The sequence below is a fragment of the Ananas comosus genome, linkage group 11 (assembly GCF_001540865.1).
Source record: "Ananas comosus cultivar F153 linkage group 11, ASM154086v1, whole genome shotgun sequence".
NCBI classification, from domain to species: domain Eukaryota; kingdom Viridiplantae; phylum Streptophyta; class Magnoliopsida; order Poales; family Bromeliaceae; genus Ananas; species Ananas comosus.
In genome coordinates, this window is record NC_033631.1 from 3,767,489 (window position 1) to 3,793,039 (window position 25,551).

The following is a 25,551-nucleotide window of genomic DNA, read 5'->3' on the forward strand; positions in this document are numbered from 1 at the left end:
TAAAACTCACCTAATGTGTGGAAAATCTCTCTCAAGCTCCAAAAGAGAGCTAAATCCCTTCCAATCCAAGCCCAAGGAAGGTTCAAATCCAATCAATCTAGCCTCAAAAGCCCTAGATCAAAAAAGCCCCAAAAATCAACCCTAATATCCATTCTAGGGTTCCATATGGTAAAACCTACCAAATAAAGGATCAAATGGTAGAATCCAAGTACTAACCTCCCAAAATGCCTCCAAACAAGCTCCAAATCTTCTAGGGTTGAAGATTGGTCCACCACCAAGCTCTACAAGCAAGCTTCAAGCCAAGCAAGGGTGGAAAAGAGAGAAAGGGGTTGAGCTCCAAGCTCCCTCAAGCAAGCTCCTCTTCTTCTTCTCCTCCTTCTTCTTCTTCTCTCTCTAGAAGGTGTAGGGTGAGGGTGAGAATGTGAGAAATGAGGAGGGAAGAGAGGGAAATGGCTAATAAGCCCATCTAGTGTAACAAAATCCGGAGAGGCCCCTCAAAAACTCAAATTTACATCAGTCCGAACTGGGCAGTTTTCGCCCAGAGGGACCGGTCTCTCCCCAGCAGGGACCGGTCTCTCGCTGCGAACCCGAAAAACCAACGTTCGGGAACCGGTCTCTCCCTGCGCGGGACCGGTCTCTCACTGCGTAGGCGCGCTCGGGGACCGGTCTCGCCTGCCAGGGACCGGTTGCCTCAAGGCTGCCGCAACACTGCTCACTGGGGGACCGGTCTCTCCTTTCAGGGACCGGTCCCCGAGAGTAAAAACTCTCAGGACTTGTCCCAAATTCTAGTTTTCGAACTTTTTAGGTCGGAAAACATTCTACAACCCTCCACAAAGTATGGAAAAGCTCGAAATACATCCAAACACTCGAACCTCGCAATTTGCAAAGGTCCAGTGTGCTACAGAACGGTCCAAGGTACCGGGGACTTAGCTTTCCACGGAGCCGAAATCGTATAATTTCCCATATCCGCGATACATTTAGAAAGACGTGGTCGCCAACTGCAAACTCTATGTCTTTTCTCCATTTGTCGGCATAGCTCTTTTGTCGGGATTGTGCCGTAGCAAGCCTTTGGCAGGCAAGGCGAACCTTCTCCTCCGCTTCCCGCACCACATCTGGGCCAAGAGTAGCTCTCTCGCCCACATCGCTCCAGTGGATTGGAGAGCGACATTTCTTTCCATAAAGGGCCTCGAATGACGCCATCGCGATACTCTCTTGATAACTATTATTATACGCGAACTCCACCATCGGTAGATGATCGTGCCAACCGCCCTTGTAGTCAAGTACACACGCTCGAAGCATATCCTCAAGTATTTGTATCGTCCTCTCCGATTGACCATCACTTTGAGGGTGAAATGCCGTGCTAAAGTCGAGCCGTGTGCTCAATGCCTCCTGTTTGCTCCTCCAAAAGTGAGACGTGAACCTCGGGTCCCGATTTGATACAATAGACACCAGTACCCCATGAAGTCTCACAACCTCGTCGATATACAGTTGAGCCAACTTGTCCCCCGACCATGTAATATGAATCGGTAGGAAATGTGCCGACTTCGCCAACCGGTCTACTATCACCCAAATTGCATCGTGACCACCTTGAGATCGAGGCAACCTAGTCACGAAGTCCATTGCGATATTTTTCCATTTCCAAATGGATATAGATAAACTTGTAACTTTCCAGCCGGAAACCGCCGCTCCGCTTTTACTTGTTGGCAAGAAAGACATTGCACAACAAACTCCCCAATGTCTTTCTTCATGCCCGACCACCAATAATACAATTTCAAATCTTGGTACATTTTGATACCATCCGGGTGTATACTATAAGGAGATTGATGCGCTTCTTGCATAATCGCCCTGCGGATGTCTTTGTTCTTAGGCACACACCATCGGTTTCTAAGCCGGAGTGCGTCGTTGGTCCCAATGCCAAAATCATCGGCACTACCGCTCTCAACTTCACCGTGCACCTTTTGGAGATACTCATCGGAAGCTTGCAGCTCTTTTATCCTCTCCAACAAGGTTGGTTGCACTACTAATGCGGCAAGTGTAGCCGACACTCCCAGCTCCACTACTTTCAAACAAAGCCATTGCATCTCCTTTTGCAATAATGGTTGGGGTGTAATTGTCGAAGCTAAAATTTTTCCTGATTTTCTACTAAGTGCATCGGCCACGACATTTGCTTTCTCGGGGTAGTATAGAATAGTAACATCATAGTCTTTCAACAATTCTAACCACCGTCGTTGTCGCATATTTAGCTCCTTTTGGGTGAACAAGTATTTAAGGCTTTTGTGATCCGTATAGATCTCACAATATTCCCCATATAAGTAATGCCTCCACAACATTAGCGCGAATATCACCGCCACTAGCTCAAGATCATGGATCGGGTAGTTCTTCTCATACGTCTTCAATTGGCGCGAAGCATATGCTATAACTCGGCCGTTTTGCATCAAAACACACCCGAGTCCAATGTAGGAAGCATCACTATATACCACAAAGGTCTCCCCCGGCGTCGGTAGAGCAAGCACCGGGGTTGTGGTAAATCTTTCTTTTAATTCCTCGAAGCTCCGCTCGCATTCGGGGCTCCAAACATACTTCACTCCTTTGTGCGCAAGACGCGTTAGTGGAGTAGTTATTTTAGCAAACCCCTTCACGAACCGCCGGTAATAGCTCGCTAGCCCAAGGAAACTGCGGACCTCCGATACGCTTGTCGGGTGAGGCCAATATCTAATTGCCTCCACTTTCTTCGGGTCCACCGAGATACCATCGCCAGAAATTACATGACCAAGGAAAGTGACCTCCGATAGTCAAAAGTCGCATTTCTTCAACTTGGCATATAACTTCTCTTTTCGGAGTATTTCCAACACCGTCCTCAAATGCTCCTCGTGTTCTTCCTCGGTCCGGGAATATACCAATACGTCGTCAATGAATACCACGACGCACCGGTCAAATAACGGACGAAAGACCCTGTTCATTGAGTCCATGAATGCCGCCGGGGCGTTAGTAAGCCCAAACAGCATCATCGTGAACTCATATTGGCCATACCGCGTACGGTACGCCGTCTTATGCACATCCTCGGGTCGTATCTTCAACTGATGAAACTCCGATTGAAGATCGATCTTTGAATACACCTTTGACCCTTGCAACTGATCGAATAAATCGTCAATTCTCGGCAACGGGTACTTATTCTTCACTGTGACCTTGTTCAACTCGCGGTAATCCACGCAGAGTCGAAGTGTGCCGTCCTTCTTCTTAAAGAATAGCACCGGAGCTCCCCAGGGTGACGCGCTCGGCCTCACAAAGCCTTTGTCGAGCAAGTCTTGCAACTGTGCCTTGAGCTCCCTTAGCTCCGCCGGTGCCATTCTATACGGAGGGTTCGAAATTGGAGCCGCCCCGGGTACCAAGTCAATAACGAACTCGATCTCCCAGTCCGGTGGCAAACCCGGTAACTCTGCCGAAAATACATCCAGAAACTCACACGCCACCCGAATACCACTAAGTTCCGGGTGCTCCTTCAGGTTTCTACCATTGTCGCGAAATAGGCTTCACAACCACCTTTTATCATTTTCCTCGCCCGTGCCGCCGACACGGTCGCTGCGAAGAGCGAGCTTTTAGACGCCTGATATACTAGCTTCTCTCGATTAGGCTCACGAAATGTGATCACCTTACTTTCGCAATCTATCACGGCATAATACTTGGAGAGCCAGTTAGTCCCCAAGATCACGTCGAAACCCCACATTCGATTGAACACTAACAGGTCGATCGGCATGACCCAATCACCTATCTGCACTGGGCACGCTACACACTCTTCGCGAACATGGAAAGTATGCTCGACCGAATTTACCATCCAATAGTCATAATGATGCACAATCTTAATGCCATGAGTCCTAGCGAATGATGCATTTATGAATGAATGCGGTGCACCAGTGTTGAATAAAGCTCTAGCTCTAGTGCCTCTGATCGAGATAATACCTGCCACGATGTCGTCGGGGACAGGAATCGGCTCCTTCTCCACCTAAGTGGCAAAAACCCGTCCACTCGGTGCCCTCGATGCCTCCGGCTGACGCGATGAAGACAAACGTACAGCCGACATAGCCGGTGGTAACCCCGCCTCCTGTCTCGGGGCATAAGGAACTGATGCCGAGGTCGGTGCAGATGAACCCCAGCTAGGGCACTCTCGTGACACATGCCGAGGTTGGCCACACTTGAAGCATTTTTTCTCCCGCTGTGGACATGTCGGTGGTTGATGGTTACTGCCGCAAATAACACAACGGAATGGCCTCCCACTCCTCGACTGCTGTCAGGGGTACCGAGGGGGTTTCTTAGCATTTGGCCGACCCCGGTGCCACCCGCCGCCCGCTTCTTGCTCTTCTCCTTTGCCTCGGCTGCGGACTAGCACTCCTCGCGTTCGTGGGCATAGCCATGCTCCGCCCACAAAGCCCGATCAAAGACCTACGCAAAGGTCGTGAGCTTAAGAATTTGCACGGCTCTATTAATCCCCGGCAGCAAGCCTCATAGGAACCAGTCTGCTCGGTCCCGGTCATCCCTAACAACATCCGGGATGTAGTCAATGAGGTGGAAGAACTCCTGCTCGTAGTATGCCACCGAGCGATCTCCTTGCCTCAACTTGCGGAATTTCTCTTGCAACTTCCGCTTCACCATGTCGGGGAAGTAATTGGCGAACATTGCCATCCGGAACTCCTTCCACAACATCGGCGGAAGATCGGCCGATCGATCTCGCCTAACACGCTTCCACCACACTTTCGCCGCCTTCTCAAGGCAATGTGTGGCGAGGTATAACTTGTCCTTCTCCAAGGTGTTAAGATCCTCGAAAAGTATTTCCATGGAGTCGATCCAGGACTCCACCACTGCCGGTTCCACCACCCCCCCTTCGAAGGTAGGTGGGTTGAACTTCTGGAACTGAATGAGAGCTGCCAACGCGCGCTCCCGCTCCGCCTCATCCGTCGGACTATCCGGGTTTGAGGTCCCCGATCCAGCCGGCACCATCGTAACTGGCACGGCCACTGCGGCCACACCCTCGGCAGCACTCGGCACCATTGCAGGAGGCGTAGGGTGCACAGCCTCCACGAGCGCCGCCGCCGCCTGCTGCCGCTCCAAGGCCTCTTGGAGCCTCTGGATTTGCTCATCTTAGCGCTGAACGGATTCTGCCTGGCACTGAACGGATTTCGCCTGCTGCCGCACTACGCCAATAAGCGCGGCCATCTGCTCCCGAAGCTCCCCGTCGCCACCTGCTCCGGGTTGCACGGGAGCCGCCCTTGACTCCTCGGCCATAGACCTCGTCCGCGGTCAACCACGAGGCAACTTAGGTCGTCCACGAAGCGATATTGCTTCCTGAAGTAAAGCAATTCACGTTAGTTACTTAGACAATATACTCGATTATACCCAATCTGGCGAAAGCATACAAGTGCATTTATTTTCCTTCCAAAGCATCATGTCGTCGGCCGCCGATCACAACTCAAGGAATAGGAAACAAATAACAACTTAAGTTTAGTCCCTAACCACATTAGAGACATAATTACATCAACCCAATCCATGCCTTCGCTATAACTTGTTCAACTCATGTTTCCTAGATCCTTAAGGTTTTTCATTCCTAAGGGTCTCTAAGTCCATCCTAAGCTTTCACTTTTGGCTCTTTTACTCTCTGATACCATCTTATCTGTCACGCCCTGAGCTCGATCCTTTTGGTCGATTCGAGAGCGTCAAATAGACGCCGAACGGATAGAGCCTCCCCCGTCCGCCCAAGGCTCAACAACAGGTACAGATAGAGTATAAAGTTGCATAAGCGGAAGCATACACAATGGCTTGCACGATGGCAAGCAACAGCCAATAGTGAAAGAATCTACTAAACATCATACAAGTATTTGATTAAATTTAAATCACATACATGCATTCAACTTTAATACAACTTTGCATCATTTCTTTTATACATCACAAGTTCTCCAAAATATGATCCTTTTCCATTTAACATAAATAAAGTCTTCTACATCATTCCTTTAACATAATCACAATACTAACATCATCAAAATATAAAAGATGATAATAAGGGGTATGCAACTATGAAAATAAAACATCTCGAGCGGTCTCTACCTAGCCCTTACCGCGATCGTCTGCCGGCTCGCTTGGTCCCGGCTCTGTGAAAATAAGGGTGTGAAAACTACAACAAAGTTTCCAGTGGCACTACAACAGAATTAGGTTATAGGGACACATGTTTGTGACACTTTTGAGTAAGTGTCCCATTTATCCTAAAACTTAAAAAAATATCTACTAATGCCTAAATATAAAGCCCAATCCAACCAAAAATAAAAGATTACTCTACTCAACTCACCACACCCAGTCCATTTGGCCCGATTACAAATAGAAAAGAAAAAAAAAATCAATTACCATCTTTTCTTCTCTCTTCACTCAATCCACTGAAATTCTAGACAAAGAGCCTTTCCTGTCATCCTCCTCCGCCACCGCAGCCAACGAGATAGAGTTTCTGCGGTTGCTAAATGCTTAAATAAGTGTTGGTAAATTAGCAGCACTCTTTTAGCTTATAGCGACACACTTTAACTGTCACTATATACCTAGCGACCGCACATATAGCAACACTTTTTAAAAGTGTCGGTAATTTTAGCTAGCAACACTTTTTTGACATGTACCTACATTTAAAAGTGTCGCTATAGACCATTTTTGTTGTAATGTGGGTTCGGCAACCAACCACGCTGACTATCCCACTAGGTCTAATAAGCTATAATAGAATAGAGGAAAAAAAGTAACCAACTAACAAATGCAATTAATATGCCTGAATAATATACAATGCGATGCTCGATATAATGCTCATGATGAATGCAAGATTATAATTTCTTACCCAATCTCTTGGCTAACCTGTAGGTTTCGCCCTCAACAAACTCACCAACCCAAAATCCTACTAACCGGGGAGATACCCGTTACAACCCGCTAGGACCGTCCTCTGGAGAGATACCCGCTACAACCCAGTGATGTCAACTCCGGAGCACATCGCCCGAGGGGGAGCTACCACCCTCGATCAAGGACTAAAGGTGAGTACGATCAATCCTACATTGAGGATTCCAAGTTCAATCCATTCATTAACTTTAAGGAAGACCATACTCAAATGACCCTTAACTCTAAGGTTGAAATGTCATAATATCTCAATCATTCTTTTTTTTGTATTCTTTACCATCACTTGTGTCATATACAATACTTTATTCTTGGACTCATACCACACTTGTTTTCTAAGTGTTATGTTTTTGACTCATGCCACGCTTGTTTTCTAGGTTTTCGAGACTCATCAATATCACTCACTAGATCTATGTCCATGTGTCACTTTTGTTCACTAACCCTTCTAGGTTCTTGTCACTTGTCATGCACAAATAGGGTTTACAATTCTCACATTCTTACAAGTATTTCATACGAAATTAAATTCACAATCATGCCATAAAAGCTCACAATTAACCCTACTATGCAACATACTCAATATATACATATGTGTTCAAACATGACACTTTAGACATAAAGGAATTTTCGAGGTCCTTGGAGTGCACCACCCACCTCGAGTGGTCGTGTAGGTGTAGAATATGACGACTTCCGAACTTTACGAAAGCCGATTCCGCGTCCTATAACCAAAATAGTGCCATATTAGGCCTTTTGTACATGAACCATACTTAAATATTTTCGTAACGTCGAACGGAGTTGTCCAACGCGTCGAGGACACCCCCAATTAGATTTCTACGAGGTCAATTCGCCCTCGAAAAATTTTAGGGAAAAAGTCCCAAATTTGAGCCCTAACAATGCCCTATAGCAATAGCTCTTAGATTGATCTCATCCCTAAGCAAAAGATAGCTTAGAATCATCTATGAAGCTCTCTAATATCATTTTCAAGCTATTGGAACTATTCCTAGGGCATCTATTGTGAACCCTAGAAGTTCACCATGTGAGCACCTCAAGAAAATCATGGTTTCATGGTGTTCAAGGCTCCATTACTCTTCTAAAGCCTCTAAAGAGACCAAAACTCTAAAACCTAAGGTTAAAATCCAAACCCTAGAGCACTACATGCTAAAAACTTACTTTGGCCCAAGTTCTAGCAAGCTCCTTCTTGTTGGAGAGCTTCTAGAACCACCAAACCTCTAAAATCCACCTTCTCCAAGCTTTTCTCTGCCTTCTCCTTGCCTTGGAGCTTGGGTTCTAGAGAGAGAAAGAAGGGGGGTGAGTTGGGGAGGTGAAAATGGCTGTGGGAGTGAAGGGTGTAGGGTTATATCATGTTGTAACAATTACAACAAGGCCCTCCCACTTCTATTTTTCAAATCAGCCCTCACAGGGCATTTTTCGCAGTGAGGGACCAGTCTCCCCGACCCAGAACCTGCCCCTGAGAGCTTCTCCCGTGGACTGCGCATGCTGCGCGCGATGCAACCGGTCTTCCCTCAATGGAACCGGTCTCTAGGGACCGGTCTCTCCTCGCAGGGATTGGTTCCCGAGAGCTGGTTCTCCAGGACTTAGCCGATTTCTCAGCCTCTCTCGCTGCCTACGCGTTCGGGGACCGGTCTTTCCCACCAGGGACCGGTCCCTGAGAGCACAAAACCTGCAGTTTGCAGATTTTGATTTCCAAAAGCTCTCGAAGATCCCCAGTAATGCATTTTTTTATTATTTGACGCCTTCGACCTCTCCGAAGTGTACCAACCTCGCACTTTGGTCAATTTGACCAAGGTTCGAATTTAATTACCGAGCTTTCGGTATGTTACAGAGATGCCTCAGGAAGAGGGGGAAATTAGATGAGAGAGAGTAATGAAGTAAAAACAAAAAGTAACGGTGGAGAATGTTAAAGATATGCCTTTATTTTTATTAGTTTGGTCCATGCACCGGATCTATGAAATAAAGGAAAGGATCTCATGAGGCTTTTTATTGGGGGATCCTAATTTAATTTGGAATCCTAGGTGGACTAGGATTGGTTTCCATACAAGACTCTATATTCAATGATCACATTGAATTAGAGTAGGATTGAGCTAATGCATATCTATATATATATATATATATATATATATATATGCATGTACGAGGACCGTACGGCGTGTGGGTGTGAGAGGCTTAATTAATTAGCATCCCGGCCTTGTGATATTGGATTTTATTGGGTTATTGGATGTTTTGTGATTTAAAACTTGTTAAGATTTTATTTTTTGATTTTATCTTTATTTTAATCCTTATCTTTATCTTTATCCTAATCCTAATCTTTTTCATATAATCTTAGACTTATCTTGTTCTACTCGAATTTAACACGATGGAACAAGATTCTTGCCTTTGATTATAAATATGGGGCGAGGTTGCACGAGTTTATGAATAATAATAACCCGAGTATACCTAAACCCTCTCGTCTTTTTCTACTTTCTCGCTATTAATTTTCGCCGAGTTTTTGTTGTTGGATCTGAAGCTAGTTGGGTCATCTTGCGCCACCTTGGAAGCGTGCCGACGGGGCGGAACGTGGTCGTTGTATCGTTAGGAGTAATTGCCGGGAAGCCTCGCACGTAGAGGGGCAATTTGGCTTATAGGACAATGCTCTGCACGCCTCGATCCACAGGGCATATCTAAACCTTATCTTTATAATATTTTTGTTTAATTTTGTTTTGGAATTTTTCTATAGCTGAAATTGAATTTTCGAGTTGTTTTTAAAGAGTATTGTAATAAAAGATCTGAAAGATTTTCCAACAATCTAGAAGCGAAATTTTTTAATTAACTTAATCTTTCTGATCTTTCTGTTTCTTTTATTATTTTTATTATAGTTATTAAAATATTTCTTTTCTACAAATTAATAAATATTTAGTAAACTGCTTTAACTGTTTTTTTTTTTTTAAATTCAAAAGCTGTTTACCGAATTTGTATAAAACACTTGTTACTATTTCTCGTACAACATGAAATTATGCTTCTCCAAAATTAATCAAGCCAGGGCAAACATGCTCCTCGGGCCTCGGCCATGATTTGCAGCGTCCAAATATGTAAGCTTCAATTAATGCTTTGGAAACTCAAAACTGCTTTAGAACTTTCTTCCTCTATTAAGATAAAATAGTGGTGAAAGCCGTCACAAACGATGCGAGCGGTGTTTAATTATTTTTGAGCTTTCAAAGTACGTACTAAATTTTTTTGACTTCTAGCCACTAAATTTTCCTTATATAATCTGTTTATGTTAGTTCATTTAGAATAAATAATGATTATCCATTATAATATATATATTAATCATTCACTGTTTAATTACCTAATTCTTAGTACCCTGTCTGACAAATTATATGACATCTACTGTAGTGCTAAGACAGCTAGAAAACTTTGGACATCCTTAGAAATAAGTATGGTCAAGTTGATCATACCCAGAAGAGATACCAGTCGTCTGATCTGATTTAAATTGGTAGATAGTAAGTCCATGTCTGACTAGCTTCATGATTTTGAGCATATAGTTGAGCAGCTTAGATCTAGTGGTATAGATCTTGATAAAAGTTTTTTTAGTTGCCGCTCTTACAGATATGTTGCCACCCTCTTGATCGAACCATGCAAATGATCTTAACCTTGCACGGAGTCCACCATGTTCCTGACTTTAGGAAGAATTTGATTAGTGGTTCTCTTTTAGTTCAGCAGGGTTTTAAGTTAGTTTTTAAATGTAATAAGGTAGTTATAACAAAAAGAGTAAATTTTATCGAAAAAGGATTTTTGAGTGATGGTCTATTTAAATTATCTGTATCTTCTCCTTTTATGAATGTTACTTCTCCTAATATTTGGCATGAAAGATTGAGACATGTGAATTTTAATACTATCAAAAGATTGATGTATCTTGATTTGATTCCTAAATCTGATTTACCTTATCATAGATGTGAAATATGTGTGCAAGCTAAGGAGCCTAGGAAACCATTAAAATCTGTGGGTAGAGATTGCGATCTTTTAGAATTTGTGCATAGTGATGTTTGCGATGGAAGTAGATCTAGTAGAGGTGGAAATAAATATTTTGTGACTTTTATAGATGATCATTCAAAATATTATTATGTTTATTTGATCAAATCTAAAGATGAGGTTTTAAGCAGATTCAAGATTTATAAGGCTGAAGTTGAAAATCAATTAGATCAAAAAATTAAGATTTTGAGGTCTGATCGAGGTGGTGAATATACTTCAAATGAGATGACTGCTTTCTGTCAAGAGTTTGAAATTGTGTATCAAGTGACTGCTCCTTATACACCTCAATCTAATGGAGTTGCTGAACGTAAGAATAGAACTTTGATGGATATGGTGAATTCGATGATTATTAGTTCAGGCGCACCTGAGAACTTGTTGGGAGAAGCTTTGATTTCTGCATATGTGATTTTGTATAGTCAAGAATTCTAATGTGTCTCCCTATGAACTTTGGAAAGGTAGGAAGCCTAATCTCAATTATTTTAAAGTATGCGGGTGCCTACCTAAAGTGAAGACACCTGAGAATAAGAAGAGAAAGATTGGACCTAAAACCGTGGATACAGTTTTTGTGGGTTATGCACAAGATAGCAATGCAAATAGGTTTCTGGTGGTGAATTCTGAAATTAGTGAGATTTCTTACAACACTATTATTGAATCTGGAGATGCAGTTTATTCTACAGAATCATACTTGGGAGTTGACTGATTTATCTTTAGGATGTTAGCCTATAGGTTGTAAATGGATTTTTAAGAAGAAGTTGAGACCCGATAAATCCGTAGATAAGTATAATGCTATATTAGTGGCACAAGGATTTGTACAGAAGCCTGAGGTAGATTATTTTGATGTTTATACTCTTGTTGTTAGGATTACTTCTATCAGAGTGTTGATTGCCTTGACCTCTATCCATAATTTAATTTGATCAAATGGATATTTAGATAGCATTTCTGAATGGTGATTTGGATGAAGAGATTTATATGAAGCAACCTGAAGATTTTATAGTTTCTGGGCGTGAGAATAAAGTGTGCAAGTTGAATTGATCATTATATGGACTTAAGTAAGCTCCTAAGCAATGGCATTTGAAACTTGATTCTTTGGTTGTATCGAATGGTTTTCATGTGAACATGTCTGATGAATGTGTGTATTCGAAGGAGTATGATGGATAGATAGTAATACTTATATGTTGATGATATCTTGATTTTTGGTGCTAATATGAATGTGATATATGATGTGAATAAATTATTAAATAAAAATTTTGATATGAAAGATCTTGGGCAAGCAGATGTAATTCTCAATATGAAGATCATTAGAAAATCGAAAGAAATTATTATGAGCCAATCCTACTACAGTGAACAGTTATTGAAAAAGTTTGGATACTTTGATATTAAACCTGTAGTGACACTTTATGAATCTAGTGTGCATCTTAAAAAGAATAGAGGAGATGCAATTGGACAAAATAGATATTCACAGATCATTGGATCCTTAGGATATTTGGTTGATTACACTAGACCTGATTTGGCTTATGTTGTGAACTGATTGAGGAGATATACCCATAATCCAAATAGAGAGTATTGAAATGCCTTAGAAAGAGTTTTGAGATATCTGAAGGGGGCTGTTTCTTATGAATTATATTATACTGATTTTCCTGCAGTATTGGAAGTATATAGTGATGCTAATTGGATTAGTGATACTGCTGATATAAAGTCGACTGCTGAATTTATTTTTCTTCTAGAAGGAGCAGCTGTTTCTTGAAAATCAACTAAACAATCTTTAATTGCTAGAAGTACTATGGAATCTGAACTCATAGTCTTGGATACAACTGTAGCAGAAGCTACGTGGATTAGAGTGTTTCTTTATGATTTATCACTTATGGAGCGACCTTTAGCACTCAAATATATTCATTGTAACTGTAGTTCTGCGATAGATAAGTGTGCCCAAGAGAATGTGGAGACGAAGATGAATAAATTCATGAAAGTGAGACATAAGTTCATTTGGCAAAATTTGAAGGAAATTGTGATTGGATTGGAATTTGTGAAATTTACAAAGAATCTGGCCGATCAGCTTACGAAGAGATTATCTAGGATAGTGATCCTAGAATCGTCAAGGGGGATGGGGCTTAGCTCACAATAGAAGTTATCGATGATGGCAATCCAACCTGTTGCAGGTTCAATGGGTAGAAACAAGTCGAACAGGTAGCTGTGAGGAGCACTGTTTTTATATCCTCATCCCTATGGCGACAGTGCTCATATCTGCTAGTGGATAGGAAGGGCGTTGGCTCTGAATGGCTCCAAGACCTATAAGGCAGGGTGTGACCTTGCAGATTCCCTTTGAGAACCTACTATATGTGTGGAGTCGTGAGGCCGCGGCTATGGGAAGAGGGCGATTCCCTAAAACACACAAGAGGCGATACTAGTGCATGGCCATAATAGCGCTCACCCGCTTAGAACCTAAATGGTTGTATCATGTGCGGTTTATGGAAATCCGATTCATCGGCCTTGGTTCAAGGCATAGTCCACCATTGTGCCCTCGGATGTACATTGACAAGCGCTAAGTGAAGGTTCAAACCCGAAAGGTAACTTTACCGAATATATGGTATAAAAGATCCAGCATTCTTTTGAATTATTTTAAATTTCAGTTTATTTGCTTTCTTTATTTCTAGTTTTAAATTATGTGGGGGACTATTGGATTTTATTGGGTTATTGGATGTTTTGTGATTTAAAACTTGTTAAGATTTTATTTTTCGATTTTATCTTTATTTTAATACTTATCGTTATCTTTATCCTAATCCTAATCTTTTTCATATATATAATCTTAGACTTATCTTGTTTTACTCGAATTTAACGCGATGGAACAAAATTCTCGCCTTTGATTATAAATATGGGGCGAGGTTGCACGAGTTTATGAATAATAATAACCGAAGCATACCTAAACCCTCTCGTCTTTTTCTACTTTCTCGCTATTAATTTTCCCCGAGTTTTTGGTGCTGGATCTGAAGCTGGTTGGGTTCATCTTGCGCCACCTTGGAAGCGTGCTGACGGGGTGGAACGTGGTCGTTGTATCGCTAGGAGTAATTGCCGGGAAGCCTCGCACGTAGAAGGGTAATTTCGCTTCTAGGATAGTGCTCTACACGCCTCGATCCACAGGCCATATCTAAACCTTATCTTTATAATATTTTTGTTTAATTTTGTTTCAGAATTTTTCTATAGCTGAAATTGAATTTTTGATTTGTTTTTAAAGAGTATTGTGATAAAAGATCTGAAAGATTTTCCAACATGTGAATCGTACGGTTCTTGGAGGGTGTATGAAGCTTAATTAATTAGTTACGATGAGGCTAATTAATTAAGGTGGCCGGTTTCGTGGCCGGTTTCTTTTGAAGCCGTACTGCAGCAAGAGAAGAGAGGCAGCACGCTGCGACGGATTGAAGTCGGTGGCAGAGCGGCAGTTCTCGACCAAATTGCCTAAGCAGTTCGGATTCTTCAAATCAACGGCATAAAAGATTTTGGTCAGAGTTTTCTATACTTATCTAATTTGGTTTTCTCAGTTTTACGAAAAAAAATTTCGGTATTTTTTTGGAGTTTTTGTTGGAACAAGAGAAAGGTGGGTTTTACCATAAAGTTCTTGATTTTTTATTTGGAGAAGATATAAGGTGTAAGCTTGTATTTTTGTTTCTTCATATAGTAGAATATATCTCTCTCGCTCTCCCCGTAGACGTAGGCAGTTGTCAAATCACGTAAAACTTAATTTCTTCTTTCTGCATTCATTTTTTTTTACCGTTCATTCGATTTTTTTTATTTTTTCGTACATCTTTGTTGGTAGCGCATGACGGATGATCCATCCAGTTTCCAATATCCTCAAATTTAGAATAGTTGTTAAATTGAGCTGTAAGATTTTGGTTAAAATAAACTAGCTAATAGATAAAGTTAGTTATAGTTAATAAAGTAAAAATCATATAAGCTAAACAAAATTGTTAAATAAATGATCAATTTTGATAGTGCTAGTAAAATATGATGTCTCTTTTATCTATTTTTTGAGTTCAAACTAGATACATGGAGTTTGAAATATGGCACAATATGACTTATCAACTTGGTCTAGTTACACCCTAATTCGCCGGTTATCCCAATTTCTATGACCTATTTTAAATAATGGAGAAATACAAGAAGGTAATTGACTTAATTTTTAATAAAAATGGTAAATGAGATATAGCCTTAGGGCGTGTTTGGTTCGCTTCTTTTTTACTATGGAATCGGAATGGGAATGAGTGAATCCGTTTGTAGGTGTTTGGTACGTGGGAGTCCCATTCCGATTCCGATTCCTGAGTGGAATGGGAATCGCTCAATCATCCTTTTTTTCAATCCGGCATAGAAGGCGGGATTGGAAGTTGAATCCGGACGGAATGGATATTTATTCGGATTAAATTTATTTTTTAAACTTTTTTAATTAAAATATGAGTTAAAATTTAAAAATTAAATAAATAATTTTAAATTTTAATTTGAACTTAAATTAAAAATTAAAATTTAATCAAGTATTTCGAATCTAACTTATGAATTTGAATTTAAATTAAATTTTAATTTATATAAAGTTCATTCAAATTTTATTTCAAAAAAAAAATAGATTTAAAAATTTGACATTATTTCAAAATTTTGATGTAACTTTTTAATATTTAATATTTAATTTGAATTTAAATTAATATATTATAAAGATAATGTTAGTATATTAATTTGATTATGTTTTTATATCCATCTGAATCAAAACACCGACAATGAGAATGATTTATTCCGATTCCGATTCAGGTGATGAATCAAACAGAATTAGGTAATGAGTCATTCCGATTCCGATTCCGATTCTAGCTTATTTTGATTCCAATTATGATTCCGACTCCGACTTCGAACCAAACACGCTAAAGTGTAAGGCGACCTTTGTAATTAAGCCTAACAATTAAGCCTTTGGGAAGTCCTTAATTAATTATTAGTTTGATTAGTTGTTTACTTTTGCCATTAATTCTAATCAAATCACAAATTTTCCAGTATCACTACAAACATTAATTGTTGTCCATAAAAGCAAAAAGTTGGTCCCTCCATTTAGGGGCTGTTTAGAATATTATTGAAAAATTGGGAAAAAAAGTTTTTCGAAAAGAAAGTTTTTTTTATAGTAAATCTCTTTTCTTTTTTTTTTCTTTTTTTTTTGCTCTTTTGATGTCACGCCCCGGGGTCCCTTTTCAGTTTAAAACAAAGCGGAAAGCGACTGAACTTNCCACTAGTTCCAGGACAGCTGAACCGGTCGAAACGAGCTATTGGATCGCTATGAACGGAGTCCGATACGCGCCGGAAGCCAACTCTACTCCGTGGCTTCTCCGGAAAACCAGAGTTACTATTCACTTAAGTGAAAACTAATAATCGCGTATCTTCTCCATTTTAGCTCAGTTTCTCCTGAAACTTGACGAGTGCTTATGTAATTAAATTACACACATAAATATCATCAACAGAGAATTAGTTGCACTGTCAAAAAAAAATCTCAGTCCTTACATTTGATTCCAAAAAAACAAAATAAATATTTTGAAATATTTTTCTGTAAATTTTTTGAAAAATTAATATTTTTGTTTTCCACCTTTTTTTTAAGAAAAACGACAATACAAAGAAACTAATTTTTTTGAAACAAAATGGGCATAAAATTAAAAAAAACAAATTTCCATGAAAATTTTTTTATTAAAAAATCTTTCTTCAACGCTACTTTTTTCAGAAATCAAACAGTCCCTTAATAAATAAAGAGGATTAAACTCAAAACCCTAACAAGGCGGGCGCCATGAGCATCAGAGGCTCGAGGGCGCTCGCGTCGAACTTCCTCGCGAACAAGAAGCAAACAGAGGTCACCTTCTCGTTGTACGAACAACGCGACGTCGACCCGTCCCTCATCCTCCGCAGCAGCCCTTCCGACACGTCCCGACGTCGATACGCCGCCGGGTGGGCCCCACCGCCGGACCAGTTGACCCACGTGACGCTCCGGTTGGCGTTGCGCGCCGGAAAGAGCTTGGAAACCAGCGTCGGTATGTAGTGCTCGTCGGCGTAGCACAGCGGCCTGCAGTTCTCCCGAAACACCAGGTAGTAGCGGCGGTCTGACACGATCCCCACCGCCAGCTCGCGGTGCGCCGCGAACCACTGCGAGCCCTTGCGCCACTCCGCGAGGGAGACCGTCGGCCACATTCGCTTGTTGTAGCGGCCGCGCCCCGCGCTGCGCGGGTCGTCAAAGGAGTGGACGAAGCTGAGGTGGGAGCCGGCGAGATAGCCGTAGACCGTGGAGAAGTTGAAGAGCGGGATGCACGAGTCGGACAGGAGGACGAAGCGGCAGTTCAACGGGTCGAGGAGCGCGTTCGCCAGAAGCCGGCGCTCGGCGTCGACCATGCTAAGTTGGCCCCATTGCACCGGCTGATATATAATGCATGCACCAGGAATATTACTACATATATGACTCGTCGAATAGTTAACGTATATACGTATATACTTCGAAAAAAATTATCTAAAAAATAAAATAAAACAGAGAGTGGATAGAGGAGAGTAATAGCATTTTATTATATAAAGCAATGCTATATATCCATACCGTCATAGCCTTCTTCAGCCACGAATCTAGAATTCAATCTTGAGGGGGCAAAAAATATATTTAAATAGAAACTTTAGTAATAAATAATAAACAATTTTTTTTTTAATTAAAATTTTTTATTAAAAATTACTAATTTAAAAAATAATGTAAAGGTATGAACTTTATGTTTTTTATTTTCGTATGTTTAACTTCTAATTATTTTTTTTATATTATTACATTAAAATAACTTAGAAATTTTACTAAATCTAACAGTAATTTCTTAATTTTTTAGTAAATAAAATTAACATAGCTATAAAATTTAGTGCAATTATTGATTTAGTCAAATAAAAGAGCTCACCTAAGATAAATAAAAGTTTTAAAAAATTATTAAATAAAATTTTAGAGTAGAAAAATATATTACAAAATACTCGGTAAGCAAGAAGCTTTTAATATATTTTCACTCATAAAAAGAGTATACCGATTAGGAGAAAGAGTTATATTGGTACCATACTATTAAGTAAATATTGAAAAGTTAGGGGGGCCAAAACTATCCATGGTCCACACAAAAAAAAAAATTTTAAAGGACCATTAAACGAATATTGAAAAGTTGAGGGGGCCATGGCCACCTTGGACCTCCATATAGCTTCCTCGCTAGCCTTCTTATGAACTATATACATGAACCAACTTGTGTGTCTTATAAATATTTCTTTTTTTTTTCACTAAAATCTCATTTCTCTCATTTTTCCTTCCATTTCTCTTTTTTTGATTTTTTTTTTCCAATTTTTCTTTTCTCTCACACCCTAACTATCAGTCAAAATTGATGGATGATTACGAATTTAGGAGCACGAAAACTACTGTGATCCTAATAGCACAGTAGCTATGATCTCTCTCTCTCACTCTCTCTATATATATATAGAGAGAGAGAGAGAATCTGCCTATGGTACTTGTAATTAAAAGTACCACGCACTTGGTGCTTGTAAATTTTTTACTGTTAGATCTACCCCTTTGATCAGTTCTGCCCGTTAGATCATACTATTCAACCAACCACCCACTCAACCCTAGAGGTCCCACATCATTCTAACCGCATATTTTTAATTCAATGGCCAAAAATCTATAAGCACCAATAACTTTGTACTTCTAAAAGCAGAGGAGCTCAATTCCATATATATATATATATATGGAATTGAGCTCTTGTGCTTTTAAAAGTATCTAGTTATTAGTCCTTGTAGATATTTGGCCATTGGATTAAAGGATGAGCAGTTAAGATAATGTAGGACTCCTAGGATTGATTAAGTGTTTGGTTGAATAGTACGATCTAACGGGCGAAAATGATCAAAAGGTAGATCTAACGGTAAAAAATTTACAAGCACCAAGTGCTTGATGCTTTTACAAGCACCATATATATATATATATATATATATATATATATATATATTCAAGCTATATTGATTCGAACACGAGTGAGCTGACCCTAACCAGTGTTCGGTTTATTAAGATTTCAGTTAAAAAATTCAATTCATATTTAGCTCATTTATTAATCACGACGAACACGAATTGGCTCGTTAAACGGAAGCTGGATTGCCAACCCTAGTGATGAGTGGCCTGTACAGGACGAAGCCATGTATAGACCCAAAGGTGGCGTTTGGCTCGAGTATAAAGGGGGGAATAAGGGGGTTATCCCCCCTTCATACCCAAACAAAATTTTGTGGGGCTTGTACCGGGTGGGTGGGAGCAACTTGTTCCCACCCAGGGGTGGAAAAAGGGGTTCCCACAAACAAAGCCAATTTAGGGGCTATGGGCCCCCTCAACTTTTCAATATTTATTTTATAGTCCTTTCGTAGCTTATAAATTTTTAGTTAGTTTTTAAAATATATGAGTCTATCTTGTAAAAAGTTTTTAGTGCTAGTATAGAGCTCTTCTCTCTTCTTATGTGTTTTATAGATGAAAATATACTAAGAATCTCTTAATTATAGTACATTTTGAAATAAGTCCTTTCAACTTTAAATATTTTATTTATATATTTTTTACTTTCTGATTATTTTTGATGGGCTAATTTATTTAACTAAATAAAATAGTATGTCAAATTTAATAGCTCTGTTAGATAATAGTCATTGGCTATTCTTATTTTATTAATAAAAATTTAAAAATTAAATTCTAACTAAATTACTATTAGATTTAGCAAAATTCTTAAGTTATTTGAATTAAATAATGTAAATAAAATAATTAGAAGTTAAGCGAGTGTAAATTAAAAAAATAAATTTAATAATTTTTAACATTAATTATCTGATCACTAAATTTTTTTATTAAAAATTGGACTAGTTAAAATCTTATATATATATCTGCTAAAATTTTTATTTGTACATATTTAATTTGCCACCCCTCGTGATTAAATTCTGGCTTCGTTTCTGGGCCTGTAGGATGGCTAGCTCTCACGAGCAAAATTTTTTGTGCACTAGCTGTAAGTAATATATGTGTTGGACAGCACATAATTTCAATTCAATATACAGCTCAATAGCTATAGAGGTACACTAGAAATATTGTACAAAATTAAGAACGAGTCTGGGATGAGCAAACGTATCATACATTTAGTTGGGCAAACTTACACCATTTGTCTCAGATCTTTATCCAATGATTCTAAACTTAATTTCACTTAATTTAACGGAATGAACTTGCATACTAAAAAGTTAAAATGTGTTTTATCCTCTAAATATATATATTGCATTTTTTTTTCCTCCTGAAGTTTAATTATGTGCAAAATTCGATATATATTAAGTGGCTAAACTAATATTTCAGCATTAAAATTAAGGGCATGTTTAGTTCATGATTAGAATAGGAATGGAAAATGGAATTGGGTTGCTTTGGAATGGGAAATGGAATGACGAATCATCCAAAAATGTTTGGTTCATTATTGGAATGTGAATCGAAATGAAAATTTAAAATTTGTGAGAGATGGTTTTGATTAAAAGAGAGAAAAGTGATGATGGGAGAGTAAGTAGGTGTTGATAAAAGAGGATTTTGAATAATTTACTTTGGAATGAGTCAATTCGGATTTCAAAGCCGGATTGGATCATAAATGGATTTGGCCATTCCCATTCCGGAGTGGAAAGGAAATCGGAATCCGATTTCTATAAAACAAACGGTAACTATCGGAATCAATGAAATCTTTTCTGATTCCATAGTCTGAAATAGGTGAACCAAACATGCCCTAAGTTCTTAACAGCTATAAGTCTAACATAGAAGGCCAGAAGAATAAATAATCAAGAGTGCATTCAATATATATTTAACTGCTTCATGTATATTTATAGTAGACATGACATACCGACTAATTATATGAGAGCAAAAATTTTTTATCAACTTTTAGAAGTAGAAAATAAACCAAGCATTGCATGTGGGTTCCCATAGAATTACATGCTAAATCTATATATTCCAAACTTCTGTCAACTCTTGTGGGAATAATATATCTTTACAAAATCTAGAAGTAAGTAGATTAATTGGGAGTGAAAAATGGAATGGTAGTGAGGGGATCACTCATTTTACCATTCTCCAGTTCGTCTTAATATGAAATAATAATAAAATTACGGAAAAAAAGACCTTCAAGCTATGCAACGAACTTCCTTGAAGAGTGTCTGATTCACTGTTACGTGCCAATTCTGCCTCTATTCAAAAATTATAATTTTTACTTCCTCTTAAGCTTTTGCTTTTTCAATTTTAGTATTAAAAGCACCCAACAAGCTCTTGAATAGAGGCAAAACTGATATATGGCAGCATATTGGAGGTTTCCCAGCAAAGTGTTGTTGGAGAGCTCCCCACTGAAGTTTTATCCATAAAATTTAAGAATTTGCTATATATTAGCCATTTTTATGACTATAGTGTAATTAAAAGAATATAAATGTAAGTGGCTAAAAATCATAACTAGTTGACAATCTCATCATTTTTATACAAAATGTACAGCGTTCCTGATCAAATTTTCTTTTTCTTTTTTTTTTCCTTTTTTTTAAAAAGAAACCATTCCTCAAATATAACATATTGTTATACGGTGACATGCAATCACACCATTTTGAATGATAAAGCATATATCCAACACTAGAGATGGTTTAACTCCCCCTCTCACTCTTCCGGAAGGTTGACTCTACCTAGCTTCTTGCATCACGATGGATTAGACAAAATGAGCCTTTTCGACTGTACGATGGATCATAAGTACACCTACTTGCGATTCTGCCAATCTGTCTTGGTCCCCCCGCTTGTGGACTTCGTGATTCTGGGACCTGTTCCCAACCCAGGGTGGACCCCACTTCGTTCTGTCTCCGTGGGCCTCCTGGGCTGTAGACCCGACCCCCCTCCACCGGGCCCCTCCTGCTGGACCATTCTGCTAGGTGGGTCACCATATGCATTTGGGCCAGGGGCTGTTGTGCTGCGCGGGCCCCCACTTTGTATTGCTGTTGTGCTGGGTGGGTCCCCACATTGTACTGCCGTCGTGGGCCCCCTGGGCCGTTGACCCGTCCCCCTTCTACCTGACCCCTTCTGTTGGTCCATCCCGCTGGATAGGTCACCCACCCCGAGTGGATCAGGGGCTGTTGTGCTGGGCGGGCCACTCTCTTCTTTTGGACTGGACTACTTCGGATTCGCGCCGTCTGGATGCCTCACTCTCCGCGAATCTCCTCCCCTCTTCGGAGGCCCGCCCCTGCTGGAGTGGGATTACCTGGGACCAACCTCCGTTGCCCCCCACTCTCCACTCGGTTCAGCCGCTGCCGCTGTTGGCCCCCCATCTCCTTTTGGGCTGCCGTGCGCCGGCCCCCCCCCCCACCTACTTCTCTGCTCCCCCTCTACCCTCTCCCTCACGCACCGCCTCCGATTGTCACCACTATCGCCCCCACCTATAATGCGCTCAAAGCGCTTCGCCTACCACCACGAGTACCTTAACGCTCGAGGGCACGTTTGCAACCAGCCGCATCGACAGCCTTGGCGCGGCGATCTCAGGAAAACAACTAAGATCGAGGGAGCATCGTCCCAAGGAAAAGCCGACACGCGCATGATCGGCTGCGCGAAACTTGAAAGTAGATCGATTGATGGGTGTGGCACAATTTCATAACGATGAAGCAGCGAACTCATGCTCCGCAAAGTTCCTGCGGCCGAAGCTTAGGTTCCTTCGGTTGACAAATCGCTCTGTTCACTGTCCTTTGTTGGGTCTGGGTCCCCTTCCTGTTTCTGATGTTTCGTATCCCAGTTGGAATTCGCTGGTCGAAGAACCCGGTCTAAGCGGCCGTATTCAAATCTGTGGTTCCTCTTCTCTCGCTAGTACTGGTGTATGCTTCAAGAATCTACATGGATTCAGTACCTGGTCTTTCCTTCGTCTTCCTGTGGATCCAATTCAATCCATTTCCAATCCCGGCAACCGGGCCTCCGGGGTCCCTAATTACTGTGGACTCCAGTTTCTTCTCTGAAAGAGTCTAGTCTGAACGCCCCTCACTCTTAACCTAAACCCACCTGTCTATATGGATCCATCTCACGAATATTTCACGGGCCTCCAACCGGAAGCAAGAGAACTTCTGCTAAAATGAAACTTCTCTCCCTCAAAGAGAATCTGCACTAACAATGGGTCCCATCTCGCGCTTCAACTTCACGCAAACCTACCTAAAGAAAAGGAATGCCGTGAGCCAAGAGCCATGGCCATGTCACACGACCCATTAGCACCTGATAACTGAGCGATCTCTGATATCATGCGTTCATCATGTCCAGATATAATCAAGGTCGAATAGCAATCGATCCGCCCGCCTTCTCATGAGACTTGACAGATTCCTTTCTCGAACGAAATCGGACCAACTTCCCGCTATGTACCAAACGCCCTTGCCCCGCTAACCACCGGGCTTCCGAAACCCAATAAATTTCCCATGAAAATACAGAGGCCCCTCAAGCCAAATTTCGTTTTGAAAGTTTGCTCAACACAAGGAGGACTTCGCGCTAAGTAACGATCTAGTAAATGTAAATCAGTCCCAAATTCTTGACTATCCATATATATATAACTGCAAACTTAAGGCTTTGCAGACTCGCATCAAAGAATGGTGCAGACGAACTTATAGCATTCTCCAACACCCAAAAACTTCTGACTCAAAGAACTCCAACCATTGACCAGCAGATGAACAACTACTTATCAAAGAAATTCGGCAAACGGCCAGCCTCAAATTCGAATCCAAGACATTCTATCTGAGAAAGAAACTAGTGGAAAACTAGATCTAAACAACGCTGGTTAAGGAAACAGCCGAAAACAACACCAATTTCCACACGGTGCAAACGAAGAAAGCGAATCAACGCGAATCCGACCATTAAAGACGATTGTGCCGGGCATAATCTCGTCGAAGAGCATAAGAGATCATATTTAAACAATCAAACAGCTCTTCGGGCAGGCCCGAGCAACATTCACGCCCGAAAACTGGAGAGCCTTTAAGTTCCAATAGACTACTCAACGCGATCTCCCAACGACCTCATTCACTTTGGACGACGAGTAAAAACACTACCTCCAGTTTAGCACCGACATAAGACCCTGGCCCTGACGCATTCCTACTCAATTTCTATCAAAACCTTCTGGATCAATCAAAAGGGACATCCTCAAAATCTTCATCGACCTAAATAACAAGGCTTTCTAAACTCCCCGTTGACCTATTGTCTTCATGTGCCTTATCCAAAAAAACGGAGCGCGCAGTAAACGACTTTCGCCGATCAGTCCTTATCAACGCAATTCAGAAATTATTCAAAAGTCCGGGCCATAGGCCTAGGCAAACGTCTTCATCATACTATCGTCCTCCAACAATCAGCTTCCTCAAAGGACCTGCCTAATGCTAGACTCCTCGTCACCAGAAGCAACTGAACTCATCATTGGTCCTTTCAAAACCGACAGCGAAATGCGTTAGCATCAATGCGATTTTCAAAAGCTTGACCAAGTCAGATGGACACTCTCAAAGTATATTACGCTCGCGCGTTTCAGTGAATAAATGGAGGGCTGGATGAATAGTGTACTGCAATACAAAATTGCCATTTTAGTAACAACCTCGCCTACCCCCTGCAGAACTAAAAAGGACTCTGGCAGGCGGACCCACTCCCCCCTTATCCTATTCTGCCTGGTGATACTGTTTGGCCAGGAGACGAAGAACTAGGAACAACAACTAATACTGCATTGGTCCGCACAGATCGAGACGCACTCACCAATCCCGACACACGATTTTCTTCTGCGAACCTACGAAATGATATTCAAAACCTACAATTTCTGAAAATTAATTTGAAGGGCTCCCGCTTAGAATCAACAGGACAAATCTGAACTTAACTACCTAGGGCCCACCCCTGTAAAGGTGACAGCTGCCACATTAGGGTCAAAGCCGATAACCTAAACCGTTCCGCACCGCTGGGCATCCCGCACTACATAAGCAATTCAAAAGAAGACCGGGTCTCGGTCATCAAAATCGATAGAACAAGAAATCAACAGTTTGAAAGCAACTCCATCACACTAGGAGTAACTAAAGCCTCGTCAATTCCGTCCTACAAGTCTTGCACTCTTGCTATCTCTCTAGCTTCAAAGCCCTCACTGAGTTCTGGCATCGTATGAATCCTAGGACGAGTCTTCTTTGGAAAGAAGCTCGAAGTTTCGGGGGCGCTTTGAACTTGTAAACCTGGAAAACGTTTCAAAAGCAAGATGAATGGCAGGCAGATCAAAAGATTAGTCCATGAACGCAGGCCTCATTATCTAATGTAGTGTTTTTTACACGAGCCACACCTCTCTGGTGCAATCTGATAAGATCTCTATTACACTAACGGAGGCCGCTGTACCGAAGGAACACCATTTGTATCGACCAGTGGTCGAAAAGCGTGTCTTTGAAGACCAAATTCAATGTGCATAGTTCTTTGAACGAAAACGGCTCTAACCGATCCAGAAATGTGGACAGATATCTGTACAAGGGGACACCCCTCTTAGCACCTCGTTCCTGAGCCAGCTTTGCTAAAACATAACATACAAGAGTGAGAGTCTCTCAATGTTGAGCCCTAATGGAAGATGGCGCTCATCTGCAGAGGGT

General features: G+C 40.9%; 1 protein-coding gene across 1 annotated transcript in view; it reads right to left on the reverse strand.

The window, feature by feature from the left end:
• The window catches only part of LOC109717044, a 58,716-nt gene continuing 49,768 nt past the window's right edge, over positions 16,604–25,551 (reverse strand). The window contains exon 2 of the mRNA XM_020242697.1: positions 16,604–17,340. Within this exon, the coding sequence (XP_020098286.1) occupies positions 16,696–17,340 (645 nt within the window). The 3' untranslated portion in view covers positions 16,604–16,695. The remainder of the gene's footprint in view (positions 17,341–25,551) is intronic.